The 18,652-nt window shown below is 37.8% G+C and overlaps 1 protein-coding gene across 2 annotated transcripts in view; it reads right to left on the reverse strand.

Moving 5' to 3' along the window:
* Window positions 1-18,652, reverse strand: part of anxa5a (annexin A5a) — a 29,270-nt gene that overhangs the window by 5,094 nt on the left and 5,524 nt on the right. Inside the window, exons 4-12 of one of the 2 annotated variants that reach the window (XM_039813771.1) lie at window positions 18,073-18,167; window positions 15,808-15,921; window positions 14,464-14,554; window positions 10,960-11,039; window positions 10,556-10,606; window positions 6,444-6,537; window positions 2,263-2,358; window positions 2,006-2,064; window positions 688-810 (exon numbers count right to left, since the gene is read on the reverse strand). In XM_039813771.1, coding sequence (XP_039669705.1) covers window positions 688-810; window positions 2,006-2,064; window positions 2,263-2,358; window positions 6,444-6,537; window positions 10,556-10,606; window positions 10,960-11,039; window positions 14,464-14,554; window positions 15,808-15,921; window positions 18,073-18,167 — 803 coding nt within the window. The remainder of the gene's footprint in view (window positions 1-687; window positions 811-2,005; window positions 2,065-2,262; window positions 2,359-6,443; window positions 6,538-10,555; window positions 10,607-10,959; window positions 11,040-14,463; window positions 14,555-15,807; window positions 15,922-18,072; window positions 18,168-18,652) is intronic. The other variant, XM_039813772.1, reaches the window with a different exon arrangement.

The raw sequence follows: 18,652 nt of genomic DNA on the forward strand, positions 1-18,652 counted from the left end.
CCAGTAAACCAATAAAAACCTTTATGCAGAATACCAGTCCAGCGCCATCTATAAATGAAGTGCAGCCCTAATAGAAGTTATGTGTTACACCTGTAACTGACTGCTCAAAATATTAGCTGTGAGAATGGTCTATTAACATGAAAAGTCATAAAAGAAAGTGGTATGAAATGGTGTCAGTGGGAAAAATGTCACTATGAAATATGAATACTTTTGATGAAGGGAGCAATTTGAAGTAATACTTGCTATAATCAACTACAAATGCACTCTGCTTAAACTGTAAAAATATATATAGGTTCAATTATATATTTTAAAGGTTAATTCATAACATCTTATTAATCTATTCAGCCATTTAGTAGTTCTACAGGAGGATGGGATTAACTTTTCACTGCAGGAATATCTTGCCCCAGGAGAATAGATTAATTAACTTTGGCTTTGTGTGAAAAACAGGGAAGCATCATCTCATCTCAGCCTCATCACACTGAACAAGGCATTTAAGGTAAATCACTTCACTCCATCACTGCACTGACGTGATTGGTGTAAAAGCAGCATAGGCGTAGGATAGATGAGCATCAGGGGAGTCTTATAGCAATGCATTTGTTTTTATCTGAAGGATTGGAGTATTTAGTACATTAAGTACACAGTCACAAAAAAAACAGAAACACTGAGAAGGTTGCAATAACCAAGTACCTGGATTGTGGAGTGAAGAGACACTCCATAAGTCTTTTTGAAGCTGGCTCTGATGTCCAACATGTCCACCTCACTCCGCGACACCATTATCCTCATCAGGGTGTTGTCATCAGTTCCAGCACGCTTAACATACACACAAACAACTATTTCAGCAGCCAGTGTTCATCTATGAAATTACATATTCATCCAGCTTTATAGCGGACAAAACTGTAAAACATCTTTCTTTTTGTATCTTTCAGGTGCTGTTGTTTTTTTTTTAGATCCGCGAACAATATTTCACACGGTAGAGTGCTATGGTAAGACAGGTGTAGAGTTTAATTCCCTTAAGAGATGTAGCTACTTGAAAATGAGTATTTACAAAATAGAATGTACTTATTAAAAAATGTATTCCAGGGATTTTTGAAAGTTTTAGCTGCTGTACATTTTTGTCAATATTTTTTCCAATGCATGCTGTATACAGATATAGATTTGTGGATGTATATTTCTGACCCTTCCAGGTGTGGTTGGCTTCATTTCTGTATAATATGAAAATCAAATAGTGTACTCTTGAAACTTGCTTGAGAACAGTATTCAATCATAGTCTGAACTTTTGGGAAATATGCTAATTTGCTTTCTTGCATAAAGGAGTTAAATGAGAAGCTTTACACCCCAATGATAATTGGATTTTATTACTTTTGGACGGAGCCAGGCTAGCCGTTTCCCCTTGATTCCAGGCTTTATGCTAAGCTAAGCTAACTGGCTGTAGCTTTATATTCACTGTACACAGATGTGAGAGTAATATCAATCTTCTCATCTAATTCTCTGCAAAAAAAGGGAATACAAATGTTTTCCAAAATGTTTGTCTATTCCTTTAAACTTCATTACTACACAAATTAATGCAGACTTGATGTTCATCGCAATGGATTAAGTAGCTCAAGAACATTTTAAGACTCTGCTAATTGATTTTTATATCATGTATCAAAATTAATTGAAACCAATTAAATCCAGTAGGAAAAATACAATCCACCAATCTAAAACACATCAGCACTGATGCAAGGCGGTGAGCTGTGTAAAATGCAGCCTCTGATTTCTAAAACATGCAAAAGGATCCAAGGGGACAACAATTAAACACGTTATATCTTAACCTGTTTATGCTTATAATATCTTATTTTTCTGCTAGAAAACCTTACGGAAGTTTGAAAGGGTTTCGTATTAGTTCTACCCGTACTTGAAGTCTCATTTTGGTATAAAAAAAACAGCAAAAATACTTTTAAGCATAAGAGAAAAACGTATGCTGAGATACAAAGAACTTCAGTGCGATACTGTGGGAAACACCTACCCTCATAGATTTATACAAGCATTCAGCAAGAAACCCTGGGACACTTCTGGCACATTTCACTGTGGAGGAAAAAACAACACATAGTCAAGGTTCTGTGGGAAATTGAATTTGTGTCATGTTAATCTGACAATCTATTGGCATTGATTTCTACTGCCCAGTGTTATCTTCTGCTGTATTTCATTCTAAAATGCACGTCAGAAGAAAGCCCCATTCTTTGTGAACACTAAAGTATCATCCTAATAAATCACATGTCTTACCAATAGCTACCAGTAAGTTCTCCAAATGCCCAGTGGTCTCTCCTTCAATGCTGTCCTCTATATCAGAGCCAGAGAGCTTCTTGTAGGCATCAAACACTGCAGAGAACACAACAACCACAGCGACACTTTGATGAAACTAACCCTATTCAGGATTCATTCAAAATGTTTTGGATTCAGGAGCAGAAACTGACTGCGTGGACTGCGTTTTAAAGTGCCCATATTATGAAAAAAACACTTTTTCTGGTATTTGGGGTGTTCTTTTGTGTCTCTGGTGCTTCCACACACATACAAACTTTGAAAAAAATCCATCCATGCTGTTTTGAGTGAGATACGGTTTCTGAATGTGTCCTGATGTGTCCTCCAAAATCGGCTCGGACTGTGACGTCACAATCCGAAATGAGCTGGCTAACCGCAACCGTTAGCTCGTAGCGTTAGCATTAGCATGCTAACGCTAATGCTAACACTAGCATGGTACCTCGTTCTCAATAGCAAAGCACTGCTACAACACACACAAGTTCACCATAATCTACAAAAGAACTACTTACATGTGCGCCCTCATTTAGAAGTCTCCCAGCTAATCCTGCCTTGTAACTGACTGAAGTTGGAGAAACAGCCTGTCTTTTACTTCTATGGAGCTAGCTAGCTGACATGATCTACATCTGAGCTACTGAGCATGTGCGAGTGCAATCAAAGATAGTACAGAAGAAGAAGATGAAAAGAGGTCTCACTCTGTAGCTAAAACAGAAACCAGGTGAAAAGAGGATCTACAGCAGGTAGAGAGAGCTGTGCAGTACAACAAAAATATGGTGTTTTTTGAAAATTAAACCATGTAAACCTATTCTGGTACAACCTTAAAATACAATTATGAACCTGAAAATGAGTATAATATGGGCGCTTTAATGCATTGTATTTTGCATTTACAGTAGGCCTATTCTGCCATGCAAAGGCAAAAGGCCTTAACTTTGAGGGTTTTTTTGCGACATTCAAGACATCCTGTATCACGTGGATAAGTATCTTGAGTCAATTTTGTTGTTTTTTTGAGAAAATAATGGGTTGTTTTAACAGTAACTTCCAAGAGCCCAGGAGAAACCAAGGCAGGACACTGTAACACCAGTTACCACTCTTTGGCTTTGTTTTGGAATGCTCAAATTGAGTTAGGGTACAGGATAGCAATAAATAGATGGTTATAAGTAATTGTAAATCATCAAAATATATGAGATGATCCCTAGATTTTATACAGGTGTTACTATAATGATTTTGTAAATGGTGATCAGCCACCAAATATTGATAATGTGGAAGTTACTGCCTTTTGCCTTGGCGTGACTTCTCACTTTTTGCAGACAATACAAAGGCGGAGTACAGTAACTTCAAAATAGAGGTCAAAAGTCAAGTTTGAGTTCAAGATTTTTTATGTAGATATTTTCATTACTAAACCATCTAATTGTCAGATTTCCAGTGTCCTACCTATAATTCATTTGGCTGGACAACTAAAAAAACTAAAGTCATTTTTCTCAGTTCCACACTCTAGCGAGGTATGGTCTTTTGCCTTTGTAGGGCAGTATTGTACTGAATCCACTTTATTAGGTACAACATTATCACCCATATGCACAACCATCACATTATACGTAACCACTTGATCAGACACTCAAATTGCAAATGCAACCAAAATGAATTGAGGGTGAATTTTGCAAACCTAACACAATTGTAGTCGTTTGGATATTGTTGTTTATTGCTGCCACAACTTGGTCAAGAGAATATGGATGCGGGGCTTATTTCAGTGGCCTATTCATGCCTAAAACATGCCATTCCCCTATATTCTAAACAATCTCTTTTGAGTTTAGATCCAAGGACAGGACATTAGAGTAAACCAACTTGAGATGGTAAATACTTCATGGCCAAGTGGCTGAAAGGCTAATTGTTGGAGCGAATGCAAAAGAGACATGACTAGAAAAACAACAGCAATGGTTGTTTAAGCAACCTACGTTCATGTTTTCTTGTGGTCTGGAGAGTAATTAGTGTTTTGCCTAAGTAACAGAAGTAGAAGTATCATGATGTGGTTATATTGCAGTAAATCATTTTAAGGAGGAGGTCAGGTTGGATGATTGCGTTAAAAAACATATGTGACATTGACACCGAAGACGTTAACATCCCATCTCATACCATCAGTCAATATTAGTTTCACTTTACTATCAAGAAAGCCTTTCATTTATGTTCCAGCCCAATGTTTTTATTGTATCTCCTTTTATTGTTGAGTATTTTATTCTATTTAACTATCATGATCTGATCATGGGAAGGCTCGCCCTGATTTTGTTTCTTGGTGTGAGAAACACTTCTTGGACTGAAATGTCTCAAAAACCAATGAACTTTTCATCGATTTTAGACACGCTCAACCTACAACCAGGGAGTCCATCATTCACAATGAAAAGGTTGAAATGGTCCCCTCATATAAATATTTTTTTTGATGACCACCTTGAATTCAGTGTTAATACTGAGGCTGTTGTGAAAAAGGGGCAACAGAGACATCACTTACTCAGGAAACTGAACTCATTTTCCGTCATGCCAGACATTCTCTGTTGTTTTTTTATCAATCTTTTATCAAAAGCCTTATGACTTTTTCTTTTATCTGCTGGTTTCACAGCCTCACAGTGAAAGACAGAAACAGCCTGAACAATATAGTCAAAACCTGCTCCAAAAATATTGGTGTGAAACAAAGATTTAAATTCTCTTTATAATCAACGAATCTTAAGCAACGAGCATTTTGTCTTCTTCAGATCATGTTCTTCTGAGTCATTTTCTCTGCTGCCATCAAGACGTCTTTATATTTTACCTGCTTTTAAAACTAATGACCACTCTAATTCTGTTATCCCTGCTGCAATTTGACTTTTAAATGAATAAAATCTATATATTTTTTATTTTATTTTTTTTATTTATCTACTCTCTGTGGTGTAGGCCTATATGTAGGCTTGTGTGCTATATGTATATGTGTGTTGTATGTAGCTGCTCTTAACTAATTGCCCCTTGTGGGATTGATAAAGATGTTGGATTGAATTGAATTATCTGTATTTTTAATTTGCCTGACTATTTAATTATAGTGCTGAATTTATTTTATTTAGTTTTCCCATTAAAAGCACTAGGTAACTTGTTTTAAAGAAAAAATATAAATAAAGTTTATAATTATGTTTCCGGGGCGCCTGGTTCGCTCATCTGGTTGAGTGTGCACCCCATGTACGGAGGCTCGGTCCTTGTCGCAGCGGCTGCGGGTTAACTTCTGACCTGCGGCCCTTTGCTGCATGTCATTCCCAATCTCTCTCCTACTTTCCTGTCTTAATCTGTCCTATCAATTAAGGCAATAAAAGCCCCAAAAATAATCTAAAACAAATACAAAATTTAATAATTATGTTTCCAGTTCCATAAACGTGACCACAGAAGTGCTAGATCAGAGGTGTTACAGGTCATTTTGGAAGATACTGGCAAGCAATCTATTTTTTCTTTAAGGTATGAGGACTCGTTGATGCACTTTAATATAAAGTTCCTCTAATGGCCGCTCATTGCTGGTAATTACGTTCCCTTTCACTTTAGCTTTGTATAACCCGTCAACTGACCTGTTTCTTGCTGCTCGAGTCCATCCACTTTCATTTTTCAGCGAGTCGTGTCGTGTGTTCAGTCGGGCAACTGACTCACTAATCACCTTGAACAAGTCTCTCCATTTTCCTCTCTGACCTTTCTCTGTTGCAGCGAGACATTTTTATCCCTCAGGACTGCCGCCGAGCTTGTGGTTGTTGTTTATCACACCTTAGTAAACTCTACAAACTTTGGTGCTGTCTACTGTTTTTGTCGCGCTCTCACCTTGTGTGTCAAAGTTCCGGCCTCTCCTGCATCTCACTTCTTCTCGTTGATTTGTTATACTTTTTACCATTACCATTAGTTTCTGCACTTCTTTATTTCTTTTTTTGTGTGTTGAAAGAGAAGGAACTTGAAATTCCAAGATTTTCTCTTCTTCATGAGATTTTTTCACTGGTGTTACTTATACTGCTCATTCTAACTTGTATTTGAACAGTAACTGTCTGTTGTTAGCAACTGACCTTGCTCTTTTTTTTTTTTTAACTGGTGACAGCAGGTGACTGACAAATTACACCTCTGCACATCACAACATTCAAATATTCTGGCACAAACAAACTCACCTTCTCTGAGATGTTCTGCGCTTCTGTTGCCAAGAATTGTGACGAATGTCTCTTCATCTGTGCCAAACTTCCCTTCACCAGCAGCAAACAAGTCCTGTAATGGCAGAACACACACTTGTACAATAAGACTCTCACCCACCCACACAGAAAATCTTGTGTTGATGTGACTTATTTGAACAAAGGCAGAGCAGGAATGACAGCACTGATGGAGGACCTTGCACTGTACCAAAACAACACAGAAAAGTTTTTCTCAATTTGTCTTTGCTATGTGACAGAAAATCTGCACTTTCACCTGCAGCTCTGTTTTCTCATTTCTCATCTGTTGGTCAAATGATTTGATTAAATGAGGAAATAGCAATTCATCCAGATAATTGATGTGTAGTGTAAGAATAAAAAAACAAGGAAAGTTTAGATAACTTTTAATGGAAGTTGATTGTATTGGTTGGCAGTCTTAAAAAGCACCCGAGGCAGTCTGATAGTAAATAGAAAATAAAAAAATTAATGCATGCATAACAAACACATTCCGAATCGAAGAGACTTCATCAGGGTATAACACTTGACTCACTTTTAAATGTGTTATACCCTGATAAAGTCTCTTTAAGTTGAAACATGTTGGTTATCCATGTAATATTTAAGGATTTTTAACTTCCTGTCAGAGTGCCTAGGGTGCTTTTTAAGACTGCCAACCAATACCATGGACTTCCATTAAATGTAAGCTGGACAGTCCTTTTTCTATTTATCTATCTGAGTGCAGCACTTCTTAATTTTTCTTCATTAATGTGTAATTAGTTTCAATCAATTCTTTCAGTTCAATTCATCAATTATACATAGTGTATTTTTCTTAGTTAATGACCAGTGGTGGAATGTAAATAATTATATTTACTCAAGTACTGTACTTAAGTATAAGTTTGACTTACTTGTACTTTACTTAAGTATTTCCTTTTTACTTATGCTGTTTTAAACTTCCAGTTCACTACATTTCAGAGAGAAATATTGTACTTTTTACTCCATTTATTTGACACTTACAGTTACTTTTAACATAAAAACATGCTTATGTGATATGATGCAGTTATATACTACTTACCCAGTAATATACAAAGTATCTACAATTGGCTCCACATTGCTGAACATTAAACTGCTCCTACATAAGTTTATGAACCCATGCTGAAGTTGACTAAAAAGAGGAATAAAATCTTTTGGAAATTGGTCTTAACGCCTTAATTAAAAAAATTTGGAAAAATCCAACCTTTAAGGACACCAATTTTCTTTGTGAATAAGTAATGTATCGTAAATAAATAAATGTTCTTACTTAAAATACAGGGGGCATAAGTATAATTCAATTCAATTTGATTTTATTTATAGTATCAAATCATAACAAGTGTTGATAATAAATAACAAGATGTCAATCTCAGGACACTTTACTGATAGAGTAGGTCTAGACCACACTGTATAATATACAAGGACCCAACAATTCTAGTAATTCCCCCAAGAGCAAGCATTTAGTGTGACAGTGGCGAGGAAAAACTCCCTTTTAGAGAGAAACCTCAGACAGACCCAGGCTCTTGGTAGGCGGTGTCTGAAGGTGCCGGTTGGGGGTGTGATGAATAGTGAAAACAGTAGTTGTAGTAGTTCATAGCATAGCAGGGCACTGCAGGGCGTTACAGGACGTAGCAGAGCACAGCAGAGCAGCAGGGCGTAGCAGGACACTGTAGGGCACTGCAGAGCGTAGCAGGGTGTTACACACCCCTGTGTTAAATTCCCATAGAGGCAGACAGATTTTTATTTTTAAAGGCCAGTTATTTCATAGATCCAGGATACTAGCCCCACATCATCACATTCCCTTCACCATATCTAGAGACTGGCATGGGATACTTTCCATAAAATCATCTCTCAATGTAAATCAAACCAGCTATTAGGCTAACTGAAATAAAACCATGCCAATCTCTAGGTATTTATGCGCCCTGTATTTTAAGGAAGAACATTTATTTATTTACAATACATTATTCATTCACAAAGAAAATTGGTGTCCTTAAAGGTCGGATTTTTCCTCATTTTTTTAATTAAGGCATTAAGATCAATTTCCAAAACATTTTGCTGATAATACTTCTGTTCTTGTACTTAAGTAACCTTCTGAATTTGGGACATTTACTTTCAACGAGTATTTTAGACCATTTCTACTTTTCTAGGATCTGAGAACTTCCACCTCTGCTGATGACAAGGCAGTTTATTACTTTAATAGAAGTTTTGTCACCAGTGAAGCAGGACTGTTACCTTGATAATTTGTTGTACATGCAGATACATGTAGGATTGCTTAATGTTTAGCATTATTGAATCCCAATTCACAACTAAATATCAATAATTAGATTCATAATTCTGATCGTTAGGAAACAAGATGTTCCATTCCCGAAGGTTGATATGCTTTAATTGTTTTATCCTATTGACTATTCGTCTGACCTTTCTTGGCCTTTAGCTGCACTTTGGGGAGCAGCCTCACATCCTTAACATGTTGACGTTTGAAAGAAGATAGTGAAATCAAGTTAAATATGCTCTGTCACACTAATGTTATTTACAGTGTTGCACAGGATATCTGCTGTGTTTTGAGTTTCAAATTCTAGGTTTCACAGAAAGTCCTGCTATCCTTCTACTCTGTTGCGTTGCAGAGCGTCCTGACGGTAGGCTTTCAACAGCTCCTCTCAGGGCAGGACGGCCGCGCTCCCCTCCCTGCAGAGCCTGTACAACAGGCGGTGCATAAGCAGAACTAGGGGGATGATAAAGGACTCCAACCCCCAGCAATGGACTGTTTATATGGCTGCAACCAGGCAAGTGCCTGCTCAGCCACAAATCACACAACGAGAGACTGAGGAAGAGTTTCCACAGGCTATCAGAGCCTTTAACACTGAACAATAAACTCTTGAAGGACAATATACCCAAGGGCATTCACACATACTTTACTGCACTACTGCTATTTATATAGGCTTACTGTTGCCACTTTATTTGCACGGTTCACTTCACTTTTAACTTTTAACCATGTTTACTATTTTGTATATGGTTACTATTTTGTATATTTGGTTTATCTTGCTCATTTTGGTATATTTTGATCTGGTATTTTATTTATTTAGCTTTTATAATTTCTTGTAATTGAACTGTGTGCTGCTTGGGAGTTTGACACAACATCATTTCACTAAATCTTGAGTTTTTAAAGAATGTTGCGTTTTACATAACCACTGAACTATTAATACATTCATTTCAAGGCATCAGTTGTAAACAATGAAACCACAGCAGTTACAAAAGATCTAAGGGTTGCATTTTTATTACCAGATCAATTCAATTTGATTTAAAATGTCAAATCATAACAGAAGTTATATCAGGACACTTTATAGTTAGAGTAGGTCTAGACCACACTCTATAATTTACAGAGACCCAACAATTCCCAAGAGTAAGCATTTGGTGCAACAGCGGCGAGGAAAAACATCTTTTTAACGGGCAGAAACCTCAGACAGACCCTGGCTCTTGGTGGTGATCAGACAGATCAGGGCGTTTATGTGCCGCAGCCGGATTATTTCTTGGCTGGGAGCAGTTGCCAGGCAACTAGCAAAGACTCCAGCAGTGGTGGAAGAAGTATTCAGGTATTTTACTGTTTCAAGTAAAAGTCATGAGAAAATCTCTACTCTTAAAGTAAAAAAAAATATCAAAAGTACTCATTATACAAAATGGCCCATTTCAGGATAATGGCCATTAGATTATTGGATTTTCAATTATTGATGCTTTAATGTGGTCATAATGTTGCACCTGGTAAAGATGGAGCTCATTTTGATACACTGCTAGCTTGTGAATTTCCCACCTTATCTTCACCTATAACAACACACCATATATTTATTTGTCGATTACTGTATATTTAGTTAATCTGAATCTGTAAAGCAACTGAAGTTATCAAGTTAATTTAGTGTCAACATTTGCCTCTGAAGTGTAGTGGACCAGTAGTATAAAGTAGTAGTCAAAAATTGTACTTACGAGTACAGAACTTGGTTATAGTGTTGGGTTATTTATTGAAATTGCTTATAATTCGCTGACATCAACACAAGACATGTTCTTCTCATGTTCTTGTTTCTTACCTTAGCGTCTTTCTCGATCTTCTCCTCGTCTACTCCCTCCTCCCTGCTCCCCTTCACAGCCGGACAAATGAACAACCAAACAGAGAGACGGACAGGTGGAAAGACAGACACACAGATGGACAAACAGAAAGAAAAATCAGGTTAGCGTGGTTAGCTCATACTCTCTCCTAACCTAGGTAATCCCTGAAGATGACATTATCTGCTAAATTTCCCAGAACCAAGAAGATCACATTTCTGTCTGTAAACCAAAACACATTCAAGAAACCAACTGTGTCATTGTGCCGTCCCCGTCTCCCCTCCACTAACCCACACCTGAACCTCCCATGACTGTGTAATGGCATCACCAGAGGCTCTTATTATCAGGCAAAGGAAACATAAGTCTTTCCAGCAGCCCCCCTCTGTACCTGCAGGAGGATCACCAGTAGTTTCTGATAGTGCCCTGAGGTGTCACCGCAGATATCTTTCTCCAGCTTTCCGCTGAACTCTGGAGGAAAGAGGAGAAGAGGGGCAGACGATTGTTTACACCTCCTTGTCACGACAGTAAAGGTTGCAATCGACCCAAGTGGGCCGTCCTCCGTTCTGCAGGAGGATCTCCGACAGCAGAAATTTGATTAGTCGGCTTATGGATAGTGTGGCCTTCTCTTTTGTCCAGATCAAATAAACGTTGGCGCCTGGTGCCTTTGGCTCCTGGTACCTTTGCTGTCACATACTATTTTCCATTGTGGTTAGTTGCAATTTGATGCTGGTATGTTAGAGAGATTCTTGCAGCGACACATTTGCGACAGGTGTTAAGATACAGTATATTACACCAGGGACGGAACTCCTCCATGTTACAGTGGGTAACCATGTGCACGAGGGAATGAAGTCCTCTACATCTTCTACTCACTGGAGAAAATACTAGAAAGATACTAGAAATGTATAACGAAATAAGACAAAAAACATTTTAACTTATTGTGTGAGGCTTTTATACAAGTAAGCTAGTTTTTTATCCTACAAAACAATACACATAATTTTTCCCTGGAATGAAAGTTGGTCTTAAATGTGTCCAAAATAATAACTGATGAAAGGTGAGTCCCCTTCTTAATACTTTATAATGCTTATTAATACTTCTGCCACTCTTTGGACTCTTTAGTAATGGTTGCTTTTAGTGTTGCCATGTTTTTTTGAATGTATAGTAATCCCAGAAAAGATTTCCAATAAAATTAAGCTAAGAGATGGTGAACAAATCTATCCATCTATTATTGTTTTATTTGTAGAAAATATACCAGTCACAGTTCATAACCACACATAGGTTTAAGTCCATGATTATTTTGTTGGTGGTGGCACAACATGTTTCCTTCCACAACATGTACCTTAATACCAGGCTGAAAAGCAGTTATTTCTCTAAAAGTTTTAAGTGTGTTGCACCTGTAATCACACCCAACAGCGATGTCACGGTGCACTGACACACCCTGGAGCAGTATTGTATAAAGTACTAGAAAGCAATACTTGAGTAAATGTACAAGTATCGTACTAGAAAAAGACTTTGGTAGAAGTGAAAGTTACCTTTTAGAATATTACTTAAGTAAAAGTCTTAAAGTATCTGATATATACTGTACTTAAGTATCAAAAGTAATTTTCTGATATTTAATGTACTTAAGTATTTGAAGTAAAAGTCTTTTTTTTTTTTAAAAGCAAGCGGTTAGAACTTTTATTGTGAACTATATTGTGGCTTTCTTATAGTAAAGCATAAAGCATATTTAGGGTTCCCATATCTTCTTAATCTCACTCATCAAATCAAAATCGCATTATTTTCTAGGACTTTTCAGGCACAATTATCTTAAGTTCAAAGAACAAACAGCATATTTTTAGAGCTGACATCAATGTACAGAAACATTTCTTGCAAATACAGCCACGGGTGTATGACGTTATCTTCATCACTACCCTGTTCACCGAGTTCACCACTATCGTCGGGGTGGTCGCAGGGCTCAACATAAAAAAAAATTCCCACTGGCCCCCGGGGCCAGTAGATCAGAGTTTTGCTGGCCCCTTCTACATTTTTACTGGCCCTGAAAGAAATATCATAGGTGTGATTGGAAAAGGACAAAAAAGCAGGAAAATATATGCTGCACCTACTATGAATCTTTAGAAAATGGTTCTAACCCAGCTAGCCACTGCCACTGGATGTTGTGCCATTAGCAGTAAAGCTAGACCAGGGGTCATCAACTACATTTTTCCAAGGGCCAGAATTTTTTTAAGCAGACACTCCAGGGCCGGACTTTCAAATAAAGAAAATAAAAGTATACCTAATAGCATCTTCTTGTTTGATATTTTCACTTTCTTACTAAATTAATGCTATATTTTTTACATGTATTAGTGTAAGCAAACCCCTAAAAACATGGAAAATCCATAATGATTACTAGATAGGCTACTTAACTAGAAAATTATCTCAGATTAGTCCTGTATGCCTAATTTGAAATAAGACAATTCTGTTCCTAAATAATACAACCGGCAACATCATCAAGATTGATGAACGCGTCATTCACGTGCATATTAAGTAGCCACATGTATTGGTTTTGGTCTTATAATACATCCATAGGTTTACCGCTCCAGCGGAGAGGATGGCTCGTTTAGACAGCAGCTACATTTACAAGAGTTTGTCCAAAGTTCGAGATTGGTTGCAAATTAAGATAAACAGTTAGACTACAAACTGACATCTTTCATTTTAGCTCGTTTGTAAAGTCGCTGTTTGCAGAGTAGAGCTGGGTTTTCACAGCGCGGTGGACAAGAGTGGACAGCGCAGACTGAAATATCGGTTTCTACATGTTTCTGCCTGTAGAACAGGTAGGTGGGTTATTGATAAGTATTGACTCTTTAATCATGGAGGTTTTATTGTAGGCTACTTACAGTAACGAGTGTAGCGTTAGTTCATCTGCGCCATCGGCGGTAAATAATCCTCGGTAACGTTTCCAGTCAGTACATGTGCTGCGTGAAGTAACGCACACACCTCGGCGTTTTTACTGGCCCCGGGCCATCGGGCCATTGCTTATGTCGAGCCCTGGGTGGTCGTCTACAATAACGGGAGGTCAATAACGGAAGGCGGAGCGTGCGTAATGCAATCTAGGAGCAGTGATTCGCCAAACCTCAATTATTGCTGTCGCACACATTTCTTCTAATTTTATTCTTTAGTAACGAGTAACGAAGATGCTTAGTGGAAATATAACGGAGTAAAAGTATACATTTTATCTAGGAAATGTAGTGGAGTAAAAGTGAAAGTTGACATAAATTTAAATAGCGAAGTAAAGTACAGATACGTGAAATTTCTACTTAAGTACAGTAACGAAGTATTTGTACTCCGTTACATTACAACCCTGCCCTGGAGTACACTTATAACATCTCCATGAAGGGCAGTAAAAACTACATTTTCAGCTGCCGCTAAGTTTTTTCATAATACTGAAATATGTATACAACATTTGTCACATTTCACCCTTTCACAATAAAACACAAAGAGGCTAACTAACAGTCACAACTAGGCATGGGCCCGTATAAGATTCTGACAGTATGATAACCTTCAGCAAAAATATCACAGTTTCACTGTATTGCAATTACAGCTTTAAAATGTTTTTTATTTTATTTTATTTCTTGGTTAAAAAATATTTTTTTTCTATTGAACACAATGTATTTTTTTTAAACACATTGCACACTGGCAGGGACAGGGATTTCTTAAGTGCACTTTCTGTTCTTGAAGACTAAAAAACAGCTCATATAATAGGAACTGTATAACAGAAAATTGTAATGGTTTTGAACCCGTGACTTTTTCAAACCGCGGTATACCTTGAAACCGGTAACCAGCCCATGCCTATTCACAACAGTCACAGTAAAGGTGTGTATCTGCTGTTGTCTCTTTCTTTCACGGCTGAGTAACTCACCTTTCTTGTACACTTTGATGATATCTTCAATCTCTTCGCCAGTCCGGGAGGCCAGGATCTCAATCAGCACGTTGTCATCAGTCCCGGCGCCCTGGGAACCAAACACAATACAAGACGACATGGATTTGGCAGCGTGTTAGCAATTCTTTTATTTTATCCTGTCTTATATTAGTACTATCTATCTATCTATCTATCTATCTTATGTTTGGTAAACAGCAATATTAGTGACTAAAACAGACAAAACTTTTTTTTTTTTAAATGCTTGAAGAAAATAAGTACAATTTGTCAGCACAACAAACTAAAGTATGCAATTAGAGAATGAAGAAGCTCAGTTGGAGAAAGAAGTAGCTTTGAGGTTCAGTCATACTTTAAAGCAAATTATCCTCTCTTTGCTGTAATTAACCTTCCAGCAAAAACTGTCTGACATGCCAAAAGGAAATGGAGCAGTAGGTGATATGGAAATGTCAAGGCCAAGTCCTAGATGCTTTTCCTTCAGTTTGATTGAACATTTCATCCGAGCTGTTAATACAAATGTAAATGTGGTTAAAGAATAATGAGAACAAAAGAAAAAACATCTGCAACTTTTAAGAGGATCCAGGAGTTTGCTAAAACCTATTTTCCTTCCTTCAAACTTCATGAGCCTTAAGTGTGACATAAAAAAGCAAGTATGTGATGAGTCAAGAAAATAAGGTATCTGAAATATTATTAATTTATCTATCTATAAAAATAAATTGGCTAATATATCTAGCCCACAGCATCAATACATATGTCTGATTATCACCTATGCCAAGGAGGTTATGTTTTTGGTTCGGTTTGTTTGGGAAGATTGTAGCCGATCCCTCTCATCCCTCTCACCCCTCTCACCCCTCTCCCCCCGGACACGGTTTGAACCTCTCCCCTCTGGCAGGAGGCTGCGGTCCATCAGGACCAAAACCTCACGCCATAAAAAGTTTCTTCCCCTCTGCAGTCAGCCTCATCAACAAGGCACAAGGCACCACACATCTTTCACTACACATCTTTTAAATGGTAACATGAAATATGACCTTCTCATGGCAGACATTTCAACTTGTCGATCACGGTGAATTAAAAAGTTCCATTCATGTAGGCCAGTTCTGGAGCTCTGGTATTGTGCATGCTGGTTTATTGGCAAGGCTTAAATAGAAGGAAGTGAAGTGAGTGCCGTGAAAAAAGAAAAAGGTCTACTGCTCAGTTGAGTGTTTCAGCATCAGATGTTGGAACATCTTTGCATGAATACCACTGAATTAATTGTGAATTGTCTCAGGGTTTCTCATTTGCATGCAACACCTGCAATCTGGAGCACCTGAGGAAAATTTGCCCAGTTACCTTGAGAGCCTTGTGCAGTTGGGAAGCATCATATAAAGCAGGTGGGGTCATCAAGGCCACAATCAGACTCTCTAACAGCCCACCGAGCTCCGATTTCAGAGCGCTGACCAAGTCCTGTTGTCCGGAGAAGACGATTGATGATGAGAGAAACAAAAGCAATAATTGTGTTTATATTGAACTTAACTTTGCAACGCTTAAATGCTGTTAAAGAAACGGAACAAATGAGCTGTCTGGTAAATGTAACTCCATTCGAAGGAATAGTCTTTAAATGCATGAACCATAACAATTTCATTACAGCAAAAGGGAAAATGGACACTATAGGGTTCCCAGAAATGGCGATTATCATGAAATTACAAATAAGTCAAAAAATATAAAGAGAGCATTCAGGATCCTCATGTCAAAGAAATAAGGGCATAAGTGACCTTTCACTGCATTGCTGTAATTTTCAGAGGAATGAGGATAATCGTAAGAAATTAACTCCTCAGAAAAGCCATATTTCCTCAAACTACCATCTAATCAAACAGCACATATTACTTATGGATGGCTTTATTGATTTCTTAATGCAATTAATCACGTTGCTGGGTGTGCGACCTGAATAAAGTCACTGAAAAGAGTGAGTAATAGCATGCGTGTGTGTCTGTGTGTGTGTGTGTGTGTGTGTGTGTGTGTGTGTGTGTGTGTGTGTGTGTGTGTGTGTGTGTGTGTGTGTGTCTGTATATACACCAAGTGATCCTATAATCTACTCTGCTTGGTCAGTTCAGTATAGAGTCAAACACTCATCTCTTTAACAGCTCAATATGTGAGACCTCTAACAGAAAGTCTATTTATTTCTTCATTACATAAGTCATCTTTCTTTTCACCTAACAACCGGTTTCTATTTCAAATCAAATTTCGTATGAAAGGTTTGTCAAAAGGTGCATTACTGAGCATAAATGATGAAAACTGAAAACTGAAAACTGAAATTGGCAGCGGAGAAATAAGAGCATGCACTCCGTAAGAGATATGACATTTTGGCACCAGTTCTCTGTTCAGATGTTATTGCAAATGAGTAGTTTAAGGCAGTGTCTCTTGCAATCACTACATTTCATAACATATAATAGAAACACACTGAAATAGTGATAACAGCAAATTCGTTCTCATTCGTCGGCTGAGTTTGACAAAACACTAATATTTAGAGATACGCCAGGAACTTCTTTGTGATTTTCTGATGTACCTTCTTTCTCTCAAACTGCCTCATCTATTTATACTCCAGGCAGCACTTACGTTTGCTTTTCAATAACATCCACAGAAAGCAAATTAACTCTCTGCTTTCAATCCACAGGTGGTCATAAAATCACTTGACAGTGTGATAGAAGAGAGAGAGCAGGAGAGCGTAAAATGGTCTTATATAACTAACTGCACTCTGCTCCATAAAGACTGTAGGAAATTTGCCTTCTTGCCTCTTCTATGATCCTTTGCCTGTTTGTTTATACAAAATGTCAACTCTTGCTCTCTGATTCCTAATGACAAAACAAAATGTGATGTTTCAGGTGGCTAAATGACTTTTAATCCTTAGTGTAGCTGAGGAAGCCAGTGGTGGAAAAAGTCAGATCCTTTACTTAAGTAAAAGCAGCAATACAGCAATGTAGAACGTACTACATTAGAAGCAAAAGTCCTTTTAACGGGAAAACACCACTGCTAACATCACCATGCAACTTCCCCAGTTGAGTACTTACATTAAGACAACATTTTTTGGTTGGAGGAAAATCCACTTTTGCCATGTTTTCAGGAATAAAAATCAGGCTATGAATAATTTATGAACAAACCCCTTAGTAAAAACCTTCAGAATATAGATAGGAATGAAACTGGAAGGTCTGGTGATTGTGATGGTTAGTGCTACTGAAGTGCAGATGTCTGGCTTAGAGTACGACAACAAAAAATCATTTCGTGAAAACGGCCTTACATGTGTAGTTTCAAAGAAGACATGTTATGGAAGCAAAATAGCCCAAAAAATGGCTTCTGTGACTGACGTGGGGAAGTTGGAAAGGATTGAGAGACGAGAGTCTTTAAGGGGAAAAAAATGACAAAGGGGAAAAAATGATAAAGGGATGGTAGGAAGACAGATGAACTTGAGTAAGTGCTGCAGATATCTCTCATGCTGGAGGTGATGCTGGATAAGTGAGGAGGACAAAGTAACACTTTGAGACGACCCGTCAGTCCCATGACCATCAGTGTGACTGCTGCTTGTCACGAGCTCTCAGTTTTCTTCTCAGTGGCTTAGCTTACCTTTCCGTAGGCCTTTTTGTAAGCTGCCTTAATTTGCTGGCGTTGATCGTTGCTGCGTGCAGTCAGAAGCATGACGATCGTATCTTCATTCGTACCTGCGCCAGAAATCCAATAAGCATTAAATAACATATCAAATAAAATGTGTGTGAGCTTCACACAAACAAATGCCAGCACACATCCTTTGGAATACGATACGATACGATACAACTTTATTGTCAGCCCAGGCTGAAATTCTTTGTGCATCCCTGGGTAGCTCGTATAAAAAAAAAGTGGATGAATGTGGATAAAGACAACAATCAGCTTTATATTGCAAACAATTTCTTCTTCTTTTCTTACATATGAGGACTAATAAAGCATTATCATGTATGTACCCATCATTTAACAGAAGCATGATCTATTTGAGAATAATTGACAGCTTGCAGCATACCCCAATACAGGAGGTGGCAAAACCAATGATCTAGCTCCTGAAAGTCACTTGCACCTCAGAAATGGCTCTGATAGACAAACAGACTGAAGAGCAGCACATGTTATTTCCCCTGAAGAATCAAAACGTTAAATTAGTCCATAGTAATTATGGAAC

This window comes from Perca fluviatilis, chromosome 10 (assembly GCF_010015445.1).
Source record: "Perca fluviatilis chromosome 10, GENO_Pfluv_1.0, whole genome shotgun sequence".
NCBI lineage: Eukaryota > Metazoa > Chordata > Actinopteri > Perciformes > Percidae > Perca > Perca fluviatilis.